The sequence below is a fragment of the Ahaetulla prasina genome, chromosome 8 (assembly GCF_028640845.1).
Source record: "Ahaetulla prasina isolate Xishuangbanna chromosome 8, ASM2864084v1, whole genome shotgun sequence".
Taxonomy (NCBI): Eukaryota; Metazoa; Chordata; class Lepidosauria; order Squamata; family Colubridae; genus Ahaetulla; species Ahaetulla prasina.
In genome coordinates this window covers 87,113,757-87,128,756 of record NC_080546.1, presented here as the reverse complement: position 1 = coordinate 87,128,756, position 15,000 = coordinate 87,113,757, and the positions used below count along the sequence as shown (strand labels likewise).

Here is a 15,000-nt window from a genome sequence, read left to right as displayed (position 1 = left end):
GGGCTCTGCCGGTGGAAACGGGCTCCCAAGCGCCATTTTTGGCTGCAACAGCCTCCTGCAACCTTCTGCCAGTGAAAATGGAGCTCGGGAGGGCGATCTCCTAGGTTTTCAGGGCTGGTCCTTCCCTGTTTCTAGGCAGTAAAAGAAATTCAATATTTGATTTTACACATAATTACTGCTGCAAGGATTGCCTACGCACAGTTCTGGAAAAATGAAAAGGTACCAACAGAGGAAGAAATAATCAAGAAAATTCTGGACTGGGCAGAGATGGATAAAAGCACGAAAGAAATAAAAGAAAAGGAAGCGACAGAATACTATCAAGTACGGACTAACCGGTACGACTGGTTAGAAATAGGAAAAGTAAATTTGAATAAAGGATGGAGAAGAGAAGGTGACAAATGTATAAAGTATTGTAAATGAATAAAACTAGATATAAAGATAAAGATAAAAAGGGGGAATATATAAAGCAGAAAGTGTTCTGTCTCCTTCCCCACTTCGGATCAACGAGCTGGCCTTCAGCCAGTGGATTCACAGCTCTTATCAGTCCTGGCAGAGAAATTGCAGCTGCCTGCCAAAGTTCAAACAAATGACTCACGTAGTAAGACTTTCAGTTCTTTTTGAAACGGTTCAGCTAAACTTTTGCTTCCCGTGGAGTGAGAGCAGTCCCAAAGCTCCTTATATATCCTGTGGGGTGGGGCTCCTGCCCCACCCTTTGTCGTGTCCCACTCCTCCGCTGACGGCCGGGTCAGGGAAATCCGAATCAGGCGTGCCTCTGCAGCTCTGCCAAAGTCCTAGCAAAGTCCTCAGGGCAAGCAGGAGACCAGAAAGTGACTTCAGCAAGATATGTTTAGACTTTGCCTGACTCAGAGAATGCCAGAAAGCAGATCCTTTATATAGGCCATGGGGTGTGGCTCCATGACTCAGCACTTATCCAGGCCTGCCCCTCCCTTCCTTCTGTTGCCTCCGCCTATCAAGTCTTCTGACGCGAGGGTCACTCCAGTCGGCAGCTGTTGGCAATTGACCTCCCTCAGGCTCACATTCTGTGGAGGAGGGGGAGGGGTCTAGTTGCTCCGTTTGCCTGGGCATGGAGCCAGAGCTGGGGGCTGGAGATATTGCCTCCTCTTCAGCCTGTCTGGGCATGGAGCCAGGGCTGGGGCCAGGAGGCATAGTAGAACATTCATCCGTGTTCGGAAGCAGATAAGAAGGCCCCGGCTGTGATGAGATTGGGCGAGACACAACACCCTTCCCTTTGATGATGCCACCTCTCTAATCTTCTGAAGTGCAGGTCAATCCAAGCTTGATTATTATTATTATTATCAGCTGGGTCTGAAGGCGTAGCCTGGGGAAGGGAGGAGTCAGGGGATGACGGCCTCATTACGTCCTCCGACTGGTCTGGTTCTGGCTCCTGGAGTTGGGCCAAAGGCATTGGTGCTCCCGAGGTAAACCTTACTGGCCCTTCCCCCTCACTCTCGGAGTCACTTTCGGGCATGAGGCCAGGTTCGGGGGCTGGAGTCACAACAGAAAGTATGTGGAACAAAACTGACATGTAAAAAGAAAACACATGATGTGTTTGTGTTTTATATGTTTGTGTTGTGTTGTGTTGTTGTAGTAAAATTAATTTTTAAAAAATTGGATCTAAGCACCCCATGGACCAGATCCAGCCCCTGGGCCTTGGGTTTGACACCCCTGTTCAAGTAGCTGTGACATTGGAAAACTTGCCTGTAGGAGATCTCTTAAGGCTCCTTTTCAGGTGGTCAAGATTGTGTATGTGTAAAATAACTGCTGGAGGAATGCAGATTGTCAACCTCACCTGTGAGTTCAACTGAGGGCAGCAATCGCTTGCTTCACTTAGCCAATTGGACTCAATTTCTGTGTGACCCTGTGCACATCCTTGCAGCGTTTTTTGTTTTTTTAAAAAAATCTAATTCAGTCTGAGTTAAAAGATTTATACAGTCACTCATCTCAAGGCAATGAATTTGGACAGTGTACAAGGAGTAAAACCAACAGCAACAACAAGCATCAATAATCCACATAATAAGTGTCCGAGGCTTCAGAAATCGTTTCATTTACTGAAAGAACAATGCAATTAACAATTAACCAGGACAATCCCAAATGCCCGATGGAACAAACCAGATCTGTAAAACCTTACAAAAGACTAATAGGGTTAACAGCCGTTCAGATCTCCAAGATGTTGCCCTATCTAGGGTTTTTTTTTTTAGCAAAAGTTCACATCTGGTTCATTTTCAATGTCCCCTGGCAATATCCCCAATGTCCCCTGGGCCGCGGTGTGGCTCAGGCTGTAAGAAGCCTGTTATTAAAACACAGCTGCCTGCAATTACTGCAGGTTCTAGTCCCACCAGGCCCAAGGTTGACTCAGCCTTCCATCCTTTATAAGGTACGTAAAATGAGGACCCAGATTGTTGGGGGGGGGGGCAATAAGTTGACTTTGTATATAAATATACAAATAGAATGAGACTATTGCCTTACACACTGTAAGCCACCCTGAGTCTTCAAGAAGGGCGGGATATAAATGTAAAAAAAAAAAAAAAAGATAGATAGATAGATAGATAGATAGATAGATAGATAGATAGATAGATAGATATACACATACATACATACATACATATACATATGTGTGTGTGTGTGTGTTAGTCATTTCTGACTCTAGGGGGCGGTGCTCATCTCCGTTTCAAAGCCGAACAGCCAGTGCTGACCAAAGACATTTCCATGGTCATGTGGCCAGCAACGCCAAAGGCGCACGGAACGCTGTTCCCTTCCCACCAAAGGTGGTCCCTATTTTTTCTACTTGCATTTTTTACGTGCTTTCGAACTGCTAGGTTGGCAGAAGCTGGGACAAGTAACGGAGCTCACCCCGTTACATAGCATTGGGGATTCGAACCTCTGAACTGCTGACCTTTCGATCGACAAGCTCAGCATTTTAGCCACTGAGCCACCACGTCCCTTGTATGTATGTACACACACACATACACACTGTTTCCCCGAAAATAAGTCCTAGCATGATTTTTCAGGATGCTCATAATATAAGCCCTACCCCCAAAAGAAGCCCCATTTAAGATTGTCAGCCAGATGGATGCATTTAGTACCGTATTTCCCCCAAAAATAAAGAAAATAAACCCTAACGCGTCTTTTGGAGCAAAAATTAATATATGACCTGGTCTTATTACAGCATCGTTGTTCCATGGAAATCTGGAACACCCTAGTTTATGTGTTAACCCAATTTAAAATCCTTGTTGGGTCCCACATCTGGACAAGCTTGGCCAGATGCCATCCCTTGTTCAGACATGCTAATAGAGAGATGAAATCATGGGAAACAAAATGTTAGAGTATATTCTAGAGTATGAATTGGAATAGGGATAGCAATGAGGGATTGTTTGGTAACTGAAACAGAGTATTTGTTGTATGGAGTCATAAGAGATAGTTTGGAGCCTGGGCGTGGCTTAACTGTTCCGTATATAAGCTTGAGGGAACCAGCTTCACTCTCTCCTCCATTTTGCCTTCTCCATTTTGTGCTTCAGTTTTGTGCTGTGTTTGTACTTGCTATTTTCTCTTCTCTACAACGTGGAAAAACCTACAAGGGTATTCTATATAAAGACATTTTCTTATGTAGATGAATCCTGCAGAATTATTTAATTGTGTGTCTGATTGTGTGTGCTGCAGCAAACTCTGACACGAAAGGATTTTTTTTTGCAAGACTTCGACAGGATGTTTAGAAGATGAAGCGATCTGGAGGCGTGGTTGGTATGTTTTCTCCTTTCGCTAACCGTCGTTTTTTTCAACCACAATAGAGCAGCAAGGCGGAGAAAGCGTTTCCTGTCAAATCGTTGAAACTTTACCTCGGGGTGAAGAAAAAACTGAAACCCCCAACAAAGTAAGCAAGCCAGGATGGCTGGTTTTCGTGAAAAAGCACGCTTGCTTTTTTGTTATTTTTGTTGTGCACTGAAAACGTAAAGCTTCAAAAAGCCAAAACAAATAAGGGAACCAATCTGTATCTATTGCCTGGTCTGTGGTAAGCCACAGTTCCACATGGTTAGCTATTTGGAGGGCTCTTGTCATTACTTTGGTGTTGACAAATGACTTTATTGAACGGTTATTTCTAATCTCGGTATGCTATCTCCTGTGGCCTGTATTGCTTATGGGATCAAATTATCCCACTGGAATGCAATGCAATAATAATGGAATGAAGGATGGGATAGGAATAGAATAGAATAGAATAATAATGGAGTGAAGGAAAGGGTGGGATGGAATGGAATAAGAATAGAATAGAATAGAATAGAATAGAATAGAATAGAATAGAATAGAATAATAATGGAGTGAAGGAAAGGGTGGGATGGAATAGGAATAAGAATAGAATAGAATAGAATAGAATAATAATGGAGTGAAGGAAAGGGTGGGATGGGATGGAATAAGAATAGAATAGAATAGAATAGAATAGAATAATAATGGAGTGAAGGAAGGGATGGAATAGAATAGAATTGAATTGAATTGAATTGAATTGAATAATAATGGAGTGAAGGAACGGATGGGATGGGGTGGAATAGGAATAGGAGTAGAATAGGATAGAATAGGATAGAATAGAATAGAATAGAATAGAATAGAATAGAATAGAATTTTTTTTTTGTTTACATTTATACCCCGCCCTTCTCCGAAGACTCAGGGCGGCTTACAATGTATAAGGCAATAGTCTCATTCTATTTGTATATTTACAAAGTCAACTTATAGAATAGAATAGAATAGAATTCTTTGTTGGCCACATGTAACTGGACACACTAGGAATTTGTCTCTGGTACATAAGCTCTCAGTGTACACTTACACAACAACAAAGTGTTCAAAGCAGTAGATTTTCACAAAAATGCAGGCATTGCACAAAATGCTCAAACATGAAACGAAAACAACACATAAAAATTCAGCCTCTGAAGTCGTATGATTCTCCTACATTTACAGTAGGGGCTAATAAAGGAGAACGTTTGTAGCTCGGGATTGAAACGAACGGTTTCTTGATGTTCTCAGAGCTGGGTTGTTTTCCTGCAGAGATTTCATTACCAAACTTAGATACCCTATTTCCCTGAAAATAAGCCCTCCCCGAAAATATTTAAATACATGTGCAGCCGGACCCCGCCATTCCTTCTGGTTAGGTTTAGGGAGACAGAGCTGGAAATCCGGTAAGATGGCAAGAGGAGCCCCGTTTTGCTCCACATGCCCCAAAACAATAAGACCTCCTCGAAAATAAGGCCAAGAGCTTATTTCAGGGTTCAAAAAAAAAACTAATCAAGGTGTTGGTTACCACCTTTAAAGCACTCCATGGCATAGGACCGGGTTATTTACGGGACCGCCTGCTGCTACCAGTAGCCTCCCATTGACCAGTGCGCTCCCATAGGGAGGGTCTCCTTAGGGTGCCGTCAGCCAGACAATGTCGGCTGGCGAACCCCAGGGGAAGGGCCTTCTCTGTGGGGGCTCCAGCCCTCTGGAACGAGCTACCTCCAGGGATTCGCCAACTCCCTAACCTCCGGACCTTCTGACGCGAGCTGAAGACGTTTTTGTTCCTTCGCGCAGGACTGGCCTAATAGTTTTAATTGGGGGTTTTTTATTGGGTTTTTATAGTTCTTAGCCAAATTTGAATTAGTCTTTTAAATTCGTTTTTAATTTTTTGTATCTATTGTTTTATACTGGCTGTAAACCGCCTTGAGTCCTTTGGAAGAAGGGCGGTATAGAAATTGAAATAATAAATAAATAAATAAATAAAATATATAAGAGAGGGTCTTATTTTCGGGAAAACACGGTAACATCATCAACGCTAGTCACTGTAGGGTCTTTATGTGAGCACTCTGAAGAAGGTAGCAGCAATTTGGCTTTGGGAAGGTTAGTCGTCTTTTCTTTCTTAATCACCCTACATGTCTATGTATAAATATATATTTTGTTTTGATTTTTCAGCTGGGGTCTAACGCTGCTATCTGAAAAGCATTATTGGTAAGTAAGACATACTAGATTGGGAGATGTGTTCTCTGTCAATGATTGGATAGAATACATGTTTGCACCTCGCACAAGCACAGCACCTCTTTGTTATTCCTTAAAGCAGCCACGTCATTTTTACTCATATATAATAATATACGAATTAATATAATATTATTAATATTTTATTATTTCTCTAATAGAGAAACACCCCCATAACTTGAATAAACGTGACGATACCTCCCGCTTACCAAACATCTAGAAACTAGCGCTAGTCAAGAAACGAACCCCAGCTACAAAAATTGACACCAACACACGACAGGACCTCGAACTCAGAACCAGACCAGAGCCCAAAATGCTACTTCCCACACAAACATCCACACATGACAAGACCTCGAACTCGGAACCAGACCAGGGCCCAAAATGCTACTTCCCACACAAACATCAACCCCATTAACCAATTAGCAACACAGCCAACCAATCAGCTTGCAACAGCTAGGCCTGCAATTCAAAATGTCAATCAGTTTAATATATCATATATGGGATACTGTAGGGCTCCATACAATGAACAAACTTTCAGCTATAACTCTTGTTTTAATTATTCTTAAAAACTATTTATTAATGATAATCATTTCAGATATCTATTGTTGTATTGCTTTGTTTTGTTATACGTTGCCCAGAGTCACTTGCTAGTGGGAAGGACAGTTATACAGATAGATAGATAGATAGATAGATAATAGATAGATAGATAGATAGATAGATAGATAGATAGATAGATAGATAGATAGATAGATATGATGGATAGATAGATGATAGATAGATAGATAGATAGATAGATAGATAGATAGATAGATAGATAGATAGATAGATAGATATGATAGCTAGATGGTAGATAGATGGATGGATGGATAGATAGATAGATAGATAGATAGATAGATAGATAGATGGATGGATGGATGGATGGATGGATGGATGGATGGATGGATGGATGGATGGATGGATGGATGGATGGATGGATGGATGGATGGATGGATGGATGGATGGATGGATGGATAGATAGATAGATAGATAGATAGATAGATAGATAGATAGATAGATAGATAGATAGATAGATAGATAGATATGATGGATAGATATGATGGATAGAAAGGAAAGATAGATGGTAGATAGATGGATGGATGGATAGATAGATAGATAGATAGATAGATAGATAGATAGATAGATAGATAGATAGATAGATAGATAGATAGATATGATGGATAAAAATGATAGATGGTAGATAGATAGATAGATAGATAGATAGATAGATAGATAGATAGACAGACAGACAGACAGACAGACAGACAGACAGACAGACAGACAGACAGATTGATTTAGGTAGGCAGGCAGACAGACAGACAGACATGGATGAATAGATAGATAAATAGATAGATGATAGATAGATAGATAGATAGATAGATAGATAGATAGATAGATAGATAGACAGATAGATAGTGATTGATTGATTTAGGTAGACAGACAGACAGACAGACAGATTGATTTAGGTAGGCAGGCAGACAGACAGACAGACATGGATGAATAGATAGATAAATAGATAGATGATAGATAGACAGACAGATAGTGATTGATTGATTGATTTAGGTAGGCAGGCAGACAGACAGACAGACGGACAAGTGGGTTTCTCTCCTTTTCATTTCCAAAAGATCTAATAATTTGAAGGCTTCCCCAAAGAAATCTACAGCCAAGCAGATTGATCGCTCAAATGAGATCATGGCTACTTAAATCAGTCTAAAGCTTGATTAATTGCAGCGGAGTAGCTCTTTGAGGAATAGGAAATCTTGCAATGAAAATTGATTATCTAGCAATAATAAAATCTGCCTTCTGAGACACACACGCAGAGTATGTCTTGGCTGCACTTTGATTCCATTCTTTATTCTTGCTCAATTTATTCTAGCTAAGGAGGGTTTAGCTGCCCAGCAGCTAAAGGCTTCCCTTTCAGAATTGCATGGGGATTGAGTATATTATGGCAGTGGAAGTGAATTCATATTCATTTGTCTTCTAGGTATTTGTGTTGCGATGGACAGAATTCTCAGCTAGAATGGCTGAACAGCATTTTTATGGCTCAGGTATTTATTTGCCTTGGTTTCTTTTTCAGATTCCAATTGTACTAGGCTCTGAAAAGTAAATTTGAATTGCAATGGTTGCATATTATATGCTCCTGTACTTTTTTTATTTATGTGTGTACGTACACGCTCATTTGGTAGGTAGGTATATATATGTATGTATATATATGTATGTGTGTGTGTGTGTGTGTATTCTGAATAAAATCCACAGTGCAGTCATACAGAATATGATTGGCTAATATGGTTCTCCCAATCACACCCTCTTTACAGACAATGTCTCTGTTCTTGTCAGCTTTGCCTTATTTCCTTATTTGTTCAGCTCAAAATCCTCAATGATTCAGTTCCCTAACAAATGCTTCCATTCAAATGTGTGTTGAGATGAAAGAGAAAGAGAGAGAGAGAGAGAGAGAGAGAATATATGGATGGATGGATGGATGGATGGATGGATGGATGGATGGATGGATGGATGGATAATGGATGGGTGGATATATGAGAGAGAGAGATATGAGAGACAGATAATATATGAATGGATGGATGAATAGATGATGGATGATGGATGGATGGATAGATAGATAGATAGATAGATAGATAGATAGATAGATAGATAGATAGATAGATAGATAGATAGATAGATAGATATGATAGAGATAATACATGGATGGATGGATGAATAGATAATGGATGGATAGATAGAGAGATAGAGATGATATATAGAGAGAGATAATATATGAATGGATGGATGAATAGATGATGGATGGATGGAAGGATGGATAGATAGATAGATAGATAGATAGATAGATAGATAGATAGATAGATAGATATAGAGAATATATGGATGTATGGTAGATAAAAGATGGATGGATAGAGAGATAGAATATATGGATGGATGGATGGATGGATGGATAGATAGATAGATAGATAGATAGATAGATAGATAGATAGATAGATAGATAGATAGATAGATAGATAGATAGATAGATAGATAGATAGACAGACAGACATAGATAATCGATCAACAGAAACATGTGTATGTGAGCATTGGGGCTTTTGTGTTCCTGTGTGTGTATATATATATCTTTATTTATTTATGTATGCCCAAGTCAGTATCGACTCCTGGCAACTGTTTGGAGAAATCCCTGAAGTTTTCTTGTCAAGATTTCAGAAGTGGTTTGCCATTGCCTACTTCCTAGGGCTGAGAGAGAACGGTTGGTCCAAGCTCACCCAGCTGGCTTTGTGCTAAAGGTGGGACCGACACACACACACACACACACACACACACAAATCCTCTCTCTCTCCCTCCCTCCCTCCCTCCACCCTTCCTTCCTCCCTCCCTCCCTCTCTCTCTTTCACACACACAGACAAGTATACACACCCCATATATATCTAAGTTTCTTAGTTAAGGAGTTCCAAGACAATTGGAAAGTGAGTTCACTTTGAGTTGTTTTTTAATTAAAAGCTTCCTGTGTTTTGTCTTTATAACCTATGACATACAAGGCCTTTATTGGAATTAAGTTATCTCATAATAGTGTTTTATTCATCTCTTTAATAACTGTAAGAATTATATTTTTTATGGAAACATATCCATTTCAAGGGGGATTAATTCGCGCAGTGAGATGAACAGCTCTGCAGCTCGTGTAAAAAGCAGGGTTATCCATAATTTTAATCATTCCATTTATAAGCTCATAAGAGCCTATTGATTAACATTCTTGAGAAAATATGTTGGTCCGAAAATCAGAAATGGCGGACTGCGTCTCGAAAAAGAGTCCACATATTACCATAGATATTCTCATTTAATACAAGTCTATAGCTGTTTAGGCATAACTTCCATTTTGTCAAGGAAAACTTACCGCTTCATTAACCTCAATTACTTTCTAGATTTTATTCCTCTAATATGTTGATCTGAGTCATTGTTCTTGGTTTTTTTCATTCCTTACCTACAGGAAATATATATTATTGTCATTTGACATTCTCCTAGTTTTCTGGCGATAATTGATCTGCTTCATTTTTATTCTCAACTTCCTCCTTTATTCTTAGTTTTCAAATATTCCACAAACACACACACACCTTTGAAGTAATTTATTTATTTATTTATAATTTAATTTCTATACCGCCCTTCTCCCGAAGGACTCAGGGCGGTTTACAGCCATATTTAAAACACAAAATACAAATAACAAATTTAAAACAGAATTAAAAACAAATATTTAGTAGGCTGAATCAACTAAAACGGTCATAGACCGACATAAAACCCATTTAAAATTACAATTAAAAGTATACTTAGGCTAGTCCCGCACGATGAAATAATAAGGTCTTCAGTTCACGTTTGAAGGTCCGGAGGTCGGGGAGTTGGCGTAACCCCGGAGGCAGCTCATTCCAAAGTCCCGGTGCTGCCACAGAGAAGGGTCTCCCCCCGGGGGCCGCCAACTGACATTGTTTGGTCGACGGCACCCTGAGCGGGCCCACTCTGTGGGAGCGCACAAGTCGCTGGGAGGCTATCGGTGGCAGAAGGCGGTCTCGTAAATAACCCGGTCCTAAGCCATGGAGTACTTTAAAGGTGGTAACCAACACCTTGAATTGCACCTGGAAGGCTACCGGCAGCCAGTGCATGCCGCGCAGGATAGGTGTTATATGGGAGCAATGCGGTGCTCCCTCTATCACCCGCGCAGCCGCATTCTGGACTAGCTGAAGCCCAAAAGATTTTCGGTGGCAATTTTCAAGTTAAGCAAGATTGAAATACTGACTTTAGTAACAATAGGTTCAGCACTTAAATCTCAACCAATGTTGACTCTGTCTGGTCCCAGGAACAATTATTATGAATCTGGAATTTCAAATTCATTGTTGTGTCTGGAGCATACACTATATTTATCCAGTCTTTGTGTGAATAACTGAAATTACACATTTCTACAACAGCTTCCACTTTAGAAGCTTCACTGATTAAATTCTCCATCTGAAGTCATTTCATTATTTTGTTAGAGAAAGCTGGTAATTTGTTCCCAGAGCGATGTTGCATTTAGTGAATCCCTTTGTCCTGTTAAAGCTAACATTGTTATTTTGATTCCCCTACCCTTTATATTTACACCAAGAATAGTCCCAGGCCTTTATTTTCACAGTCTCGGAGCAACACAATTGCTGAAAATCAACAGCACAATTACCTTGCCAACTGAAGACCGAGAAAGCACAACAATCTAATTTTTCAAATAGCAATAGCATCTAGACTTATATGCCACTTCACAGTGCTTTACAGCCCTCTCTAAGCGGTTTATAGTCAGCATATTGTCCCCAACAATCTAGGTCTTCATTTTACAGAGCTATTCTGTCCCCCCTCGCCTCCGCCTGAGCGATGGCTTAATTAGCCGGCACTATCAGCTCTGGCAGCAAACTAGTGAGCGTATGCCAAGTGTCTCTGTTATCTCCTTGACACCGATGAGTCACCCAGGAACAAACAGTACTTCAGCTCTTAGTTAATCAGTTGATTTGCCTGCTACGAAGAGGCATAGCAGCCCTCGCTGGTTTTATATCCTGTGGGGTATGGCTCCGTGACTCAGCACTTCCTAGGCCTGCCCCACCCCTGCTTCTGTTGTTCCCGCCTCTCCTGCCTATGAAATCTAGGGTCCAGCCAGGCCTGATTGCCATCAGCTGAGTCTGGAGGCATGGCCTGGGGGAGGAAAGGGGACGGAGACCTCGTTATCTCCTCCACCTGGCCTGCCTCTGGCTCCTGGAGCTGGAGCTCCCGAGGTAAGTCCTGATGGCCCTTCCCCCTCACTTTCCAAGTCACTTTCTGGCAGGGAGCCCAGCTTGTGGGGCACAGACACAACAAGACCTCAGAAGGACAGAAGGCTGAGTCAACCATGAGCCGGTCAGGATCGAACTGCTGGCAGTCGGCAGAATTAGCCTGAAATGATGCATCCTAACCACTGCACCACCATTTGAAGGGAGGGAGGGAGGGAGGGAGGAAGGAGAGGGAAGGAAGGAGAGGGAAGGAGGGAAGAAAAATAGCAATAGCACTTAAGATTTATATACAGCTTCACAGTGCTTTCCAGTCCTCTCTAAGAGGTTTAAGGAGTCAGCCTATTGATCCCAACAATCTGGGTCCTCATTTTACCGACTTTGAAAAGATGGAAGGCTGAGTCCGTCTTGAGCTGGCGAAAATCGAACTGTCAAACTGCTGGCAGTCGGCAGTCAGCAGAAATAGCCGGCAGTAAGTGCATTCTAACCACTGTGCCACCTGAGCTCACATAGGTGCAAATAACACACATGCACTTACGAACCCTACCAATGTTGGTGGCCTGCAGAAAAATTATTTTCATTTTTTATATTGCACTAAATCAGGGGTCCTCAAACTACGGCCCCTGGGACAGATACGTGTAATGAACATTGTGTTGCTGCACAGAGTCTCCCCGTTTGGGGTCTTTTTGTGTGGGGCAGAGGGGGGCAGAAATTCTGAGTTGGGGTCTGCTTCAGCCTCCTGGTGTGGGGCTTTGGGAGAAGGCTGGAGGGAAATGCCGCTGGTGGCGAAGAGTCGCAGGGCCTTATTCCAGTGGGACTGCATCATGGCCTGGAACCGGCTGACCATCTCAGCCCACTGAGCCTCCAGGCACCGGTACCTGGCCTTGCACTCCCACAGGTCTTCCCTCTGCTTGGAAAGCCTATGCTCCTAGTCCTCAGTGAGGTGCTACTGCTGAGCCTCCTTCTCGGTCAGATCCAATTTGAACTGAGCTGTTTTGCCAACTCTTTCTCACGGTGGCTGCTTAGCTCCAGCAATTGTCTCCTGTTGGGACCCTAAGGAGCCCAGGCGGGGAGGTGAGGAGTGGCCGGCAGTGGAGGGGTGAGTAGAGGCCGGTGAGGTGCCCCTCAATGTGAGTGTCATCCAGTTGGCCACGCCCACCCAGTCACATGACCACCTAACCACACCCACCCAGCCGGTCATTAGGCAGATCATATTAGTGGTCCACAGGATTTAAAATTATGAATTTAGTGAGGTTGGTGACCCCTGGTCTAGGCGGCCTCCAAGGTCCCTTCCAACTCTGCTGTTCTGTTAACATGGGCCTCCAGATGCTTTCAGAGTATGGACATACTCTGCCATTCCTAACAATTTGTATATGGTTTACTATACTTCATACTAATGATGGTAATAAAAGTGATCAGTGAAAGCTATCTTCTGTTTTCTTTCCCACAGCACAATGCTATGTGTCCAGCAAGCGGGAAGACAAGGAAACCATCTATTACAAAAAATCCAAAAATCGTTGGGCTGCCTTTAATACCAATTCAGCACCACCAAAGTATGCCAAGAGCTAAAGCCAGCTTAGCAGAGGTAATACAGCTAGCAGTTTTTTTTTATTTGCATTTATATCCCGCCCTTCTCCAAAGACTCAGGGCGGCTTACACTATGTTAAGCAATAGTCTTCATCCGTTTGTATATTATATACAAAGTCAGCCTATTGCCCCCAACAATCTGGGTCCTCATTTTGCCAACCTCAGAAGGATGAAAGGCTGAGTCAACCTGGAGCCGGTCAGGATTGAACTCCTGGCAGTGAGCAGTGAATTAGCCTGCAATACTGCATTCTCATCACTTTGCCACCATTCCACCTTTTTATTAAAGAAGGAAATGTGTTACTTGGAAACCGATTCTGGACTTTGTGCTTGAGGTGGGGAAAAAAATATAACTTTGATTTTGGGTTTTACCGATCGGATAGATTTATTGTTATAGAAATGGCTAGTTTATACTATTATACAAAAATAAAAAGTTGAAATTGTTAGAGTTAATTAGATGCTCTAATTAAATCATGAGCCTCGAGCCAAGCTTCCAAAGAAATCCAGTTATTTATTAGGAGCTTCATGTTGGCATGCTCCAAGTGAAGCCAACTCTGACCCCTGTTTCCCCACTCTCCCCCAAGGTGTGTCATCAGTCACATTCTCCAACGAAGCAATTTCGCAGGTTGTAGAGCTCACTCCCCTCCAGCCACTGTGGGTTGCTGTGGAGACAGCCTTGATAGAGATATGGCTGGAATGTGCTTTTGTTTTGACTGACGGTGCTGCTGAGTTTGTTCTCCCATCCCCCTTCCCTATGGCAACTCAAGAGCAGGCCAGGGATGCGTTGTGAGTTGACAGAAGATTAATATTACTATCTTATGCTACTGCTCCAAAGGGAGTCGGAAGTCAATGTCTTCTCTTTCTTTTTCCCCACTTTTCTACACTTTCCCCTTCCCTTTCCCCTCCCCTGTCTTTCCTATTATTTGCTCCTGTATTTTTGTATTTTATATTTAGTTTTATTAGTTTAAATTAATAAAAAAGAAGGAAATATGTGATCAAATGTAATAATTAAAGAAAGACATATATCCGTTAACTAAAGAAACTCATGTTAGGAAAGCTTTGGCTCAGTGATGGTAGTAAAACATTTCAAAATGTTTTACTACCGGTTCTGTGGGCATGGCGTGGCTTGGTGGACATGGCATAGCTTAGTGGGCATAGCTTAGTGGGCGTGGCATAGCTTAGTGGGCGTGGCTTGGTGGGCGTGGCAGGGGAAGGATACTGCTAAATCCCCATTTCCTCCCGATCAGCTGGGACTGATGGGGGCGGGGCCAGTCAGAATTTTTACTACCGGTTCTCCGAATTACTCAAAATCTCCGCTACCGGTTCTCCAGAACTGGTTAGAACCTGCTGAAACTCACCTCTGCTTTGGCTTTTATTTAAAGTACAGGCAGTCCTTGACTGACGAAATTTCATTTAGTGACCGTTCAAAGTTACTACAGCAGTGATAAAAAGGAACTCACGACCTTTATGAGTCACACTTAATGACCGTTGCAGCATCCCCACGATCACACGATCAAAATTCAGACGTTGGCAACTGACTCGTATTTATGATGGTTGCAGTGCCCCCCGAATCCTGCGATCCCTTCTTTTGACACTTTCTGAC

General features: G+C 42.1%; 1 protein-coding gene across 1 annotated transcript in view; it reads left to right on the top strand.

The window, feature by feature from the left end:
• The window catches only part of ARAP2 (ArfGAP with RhoGAP domain, ankyrin repeat and PH domain 2), an 87,369-nt gene that overhangs the window by 66,866 nt on the left and 5,503 nt on the right, over nt 1-15,000 (top strand). The window contains exons 18-21 of the mRNA XM_058192502.1: nt 3,807-3,889; nt 5,950-5,985; nt 8,030-8,093; nt 13,264-13,398. Of these exons, the coding sequence (XP_058048485.1) occupies nt 3,807-3,889; nt 5,950-5,985; nt 8,030-8,093; nt 13,264-13,398 (318 nt within the window). The remainder of the gene's footprint in view (nt 1-3,806; nt 3,890-5,949; nt 5,986-8,029; nt 8,094-13,263; nt 13,399-15,000) is intronic.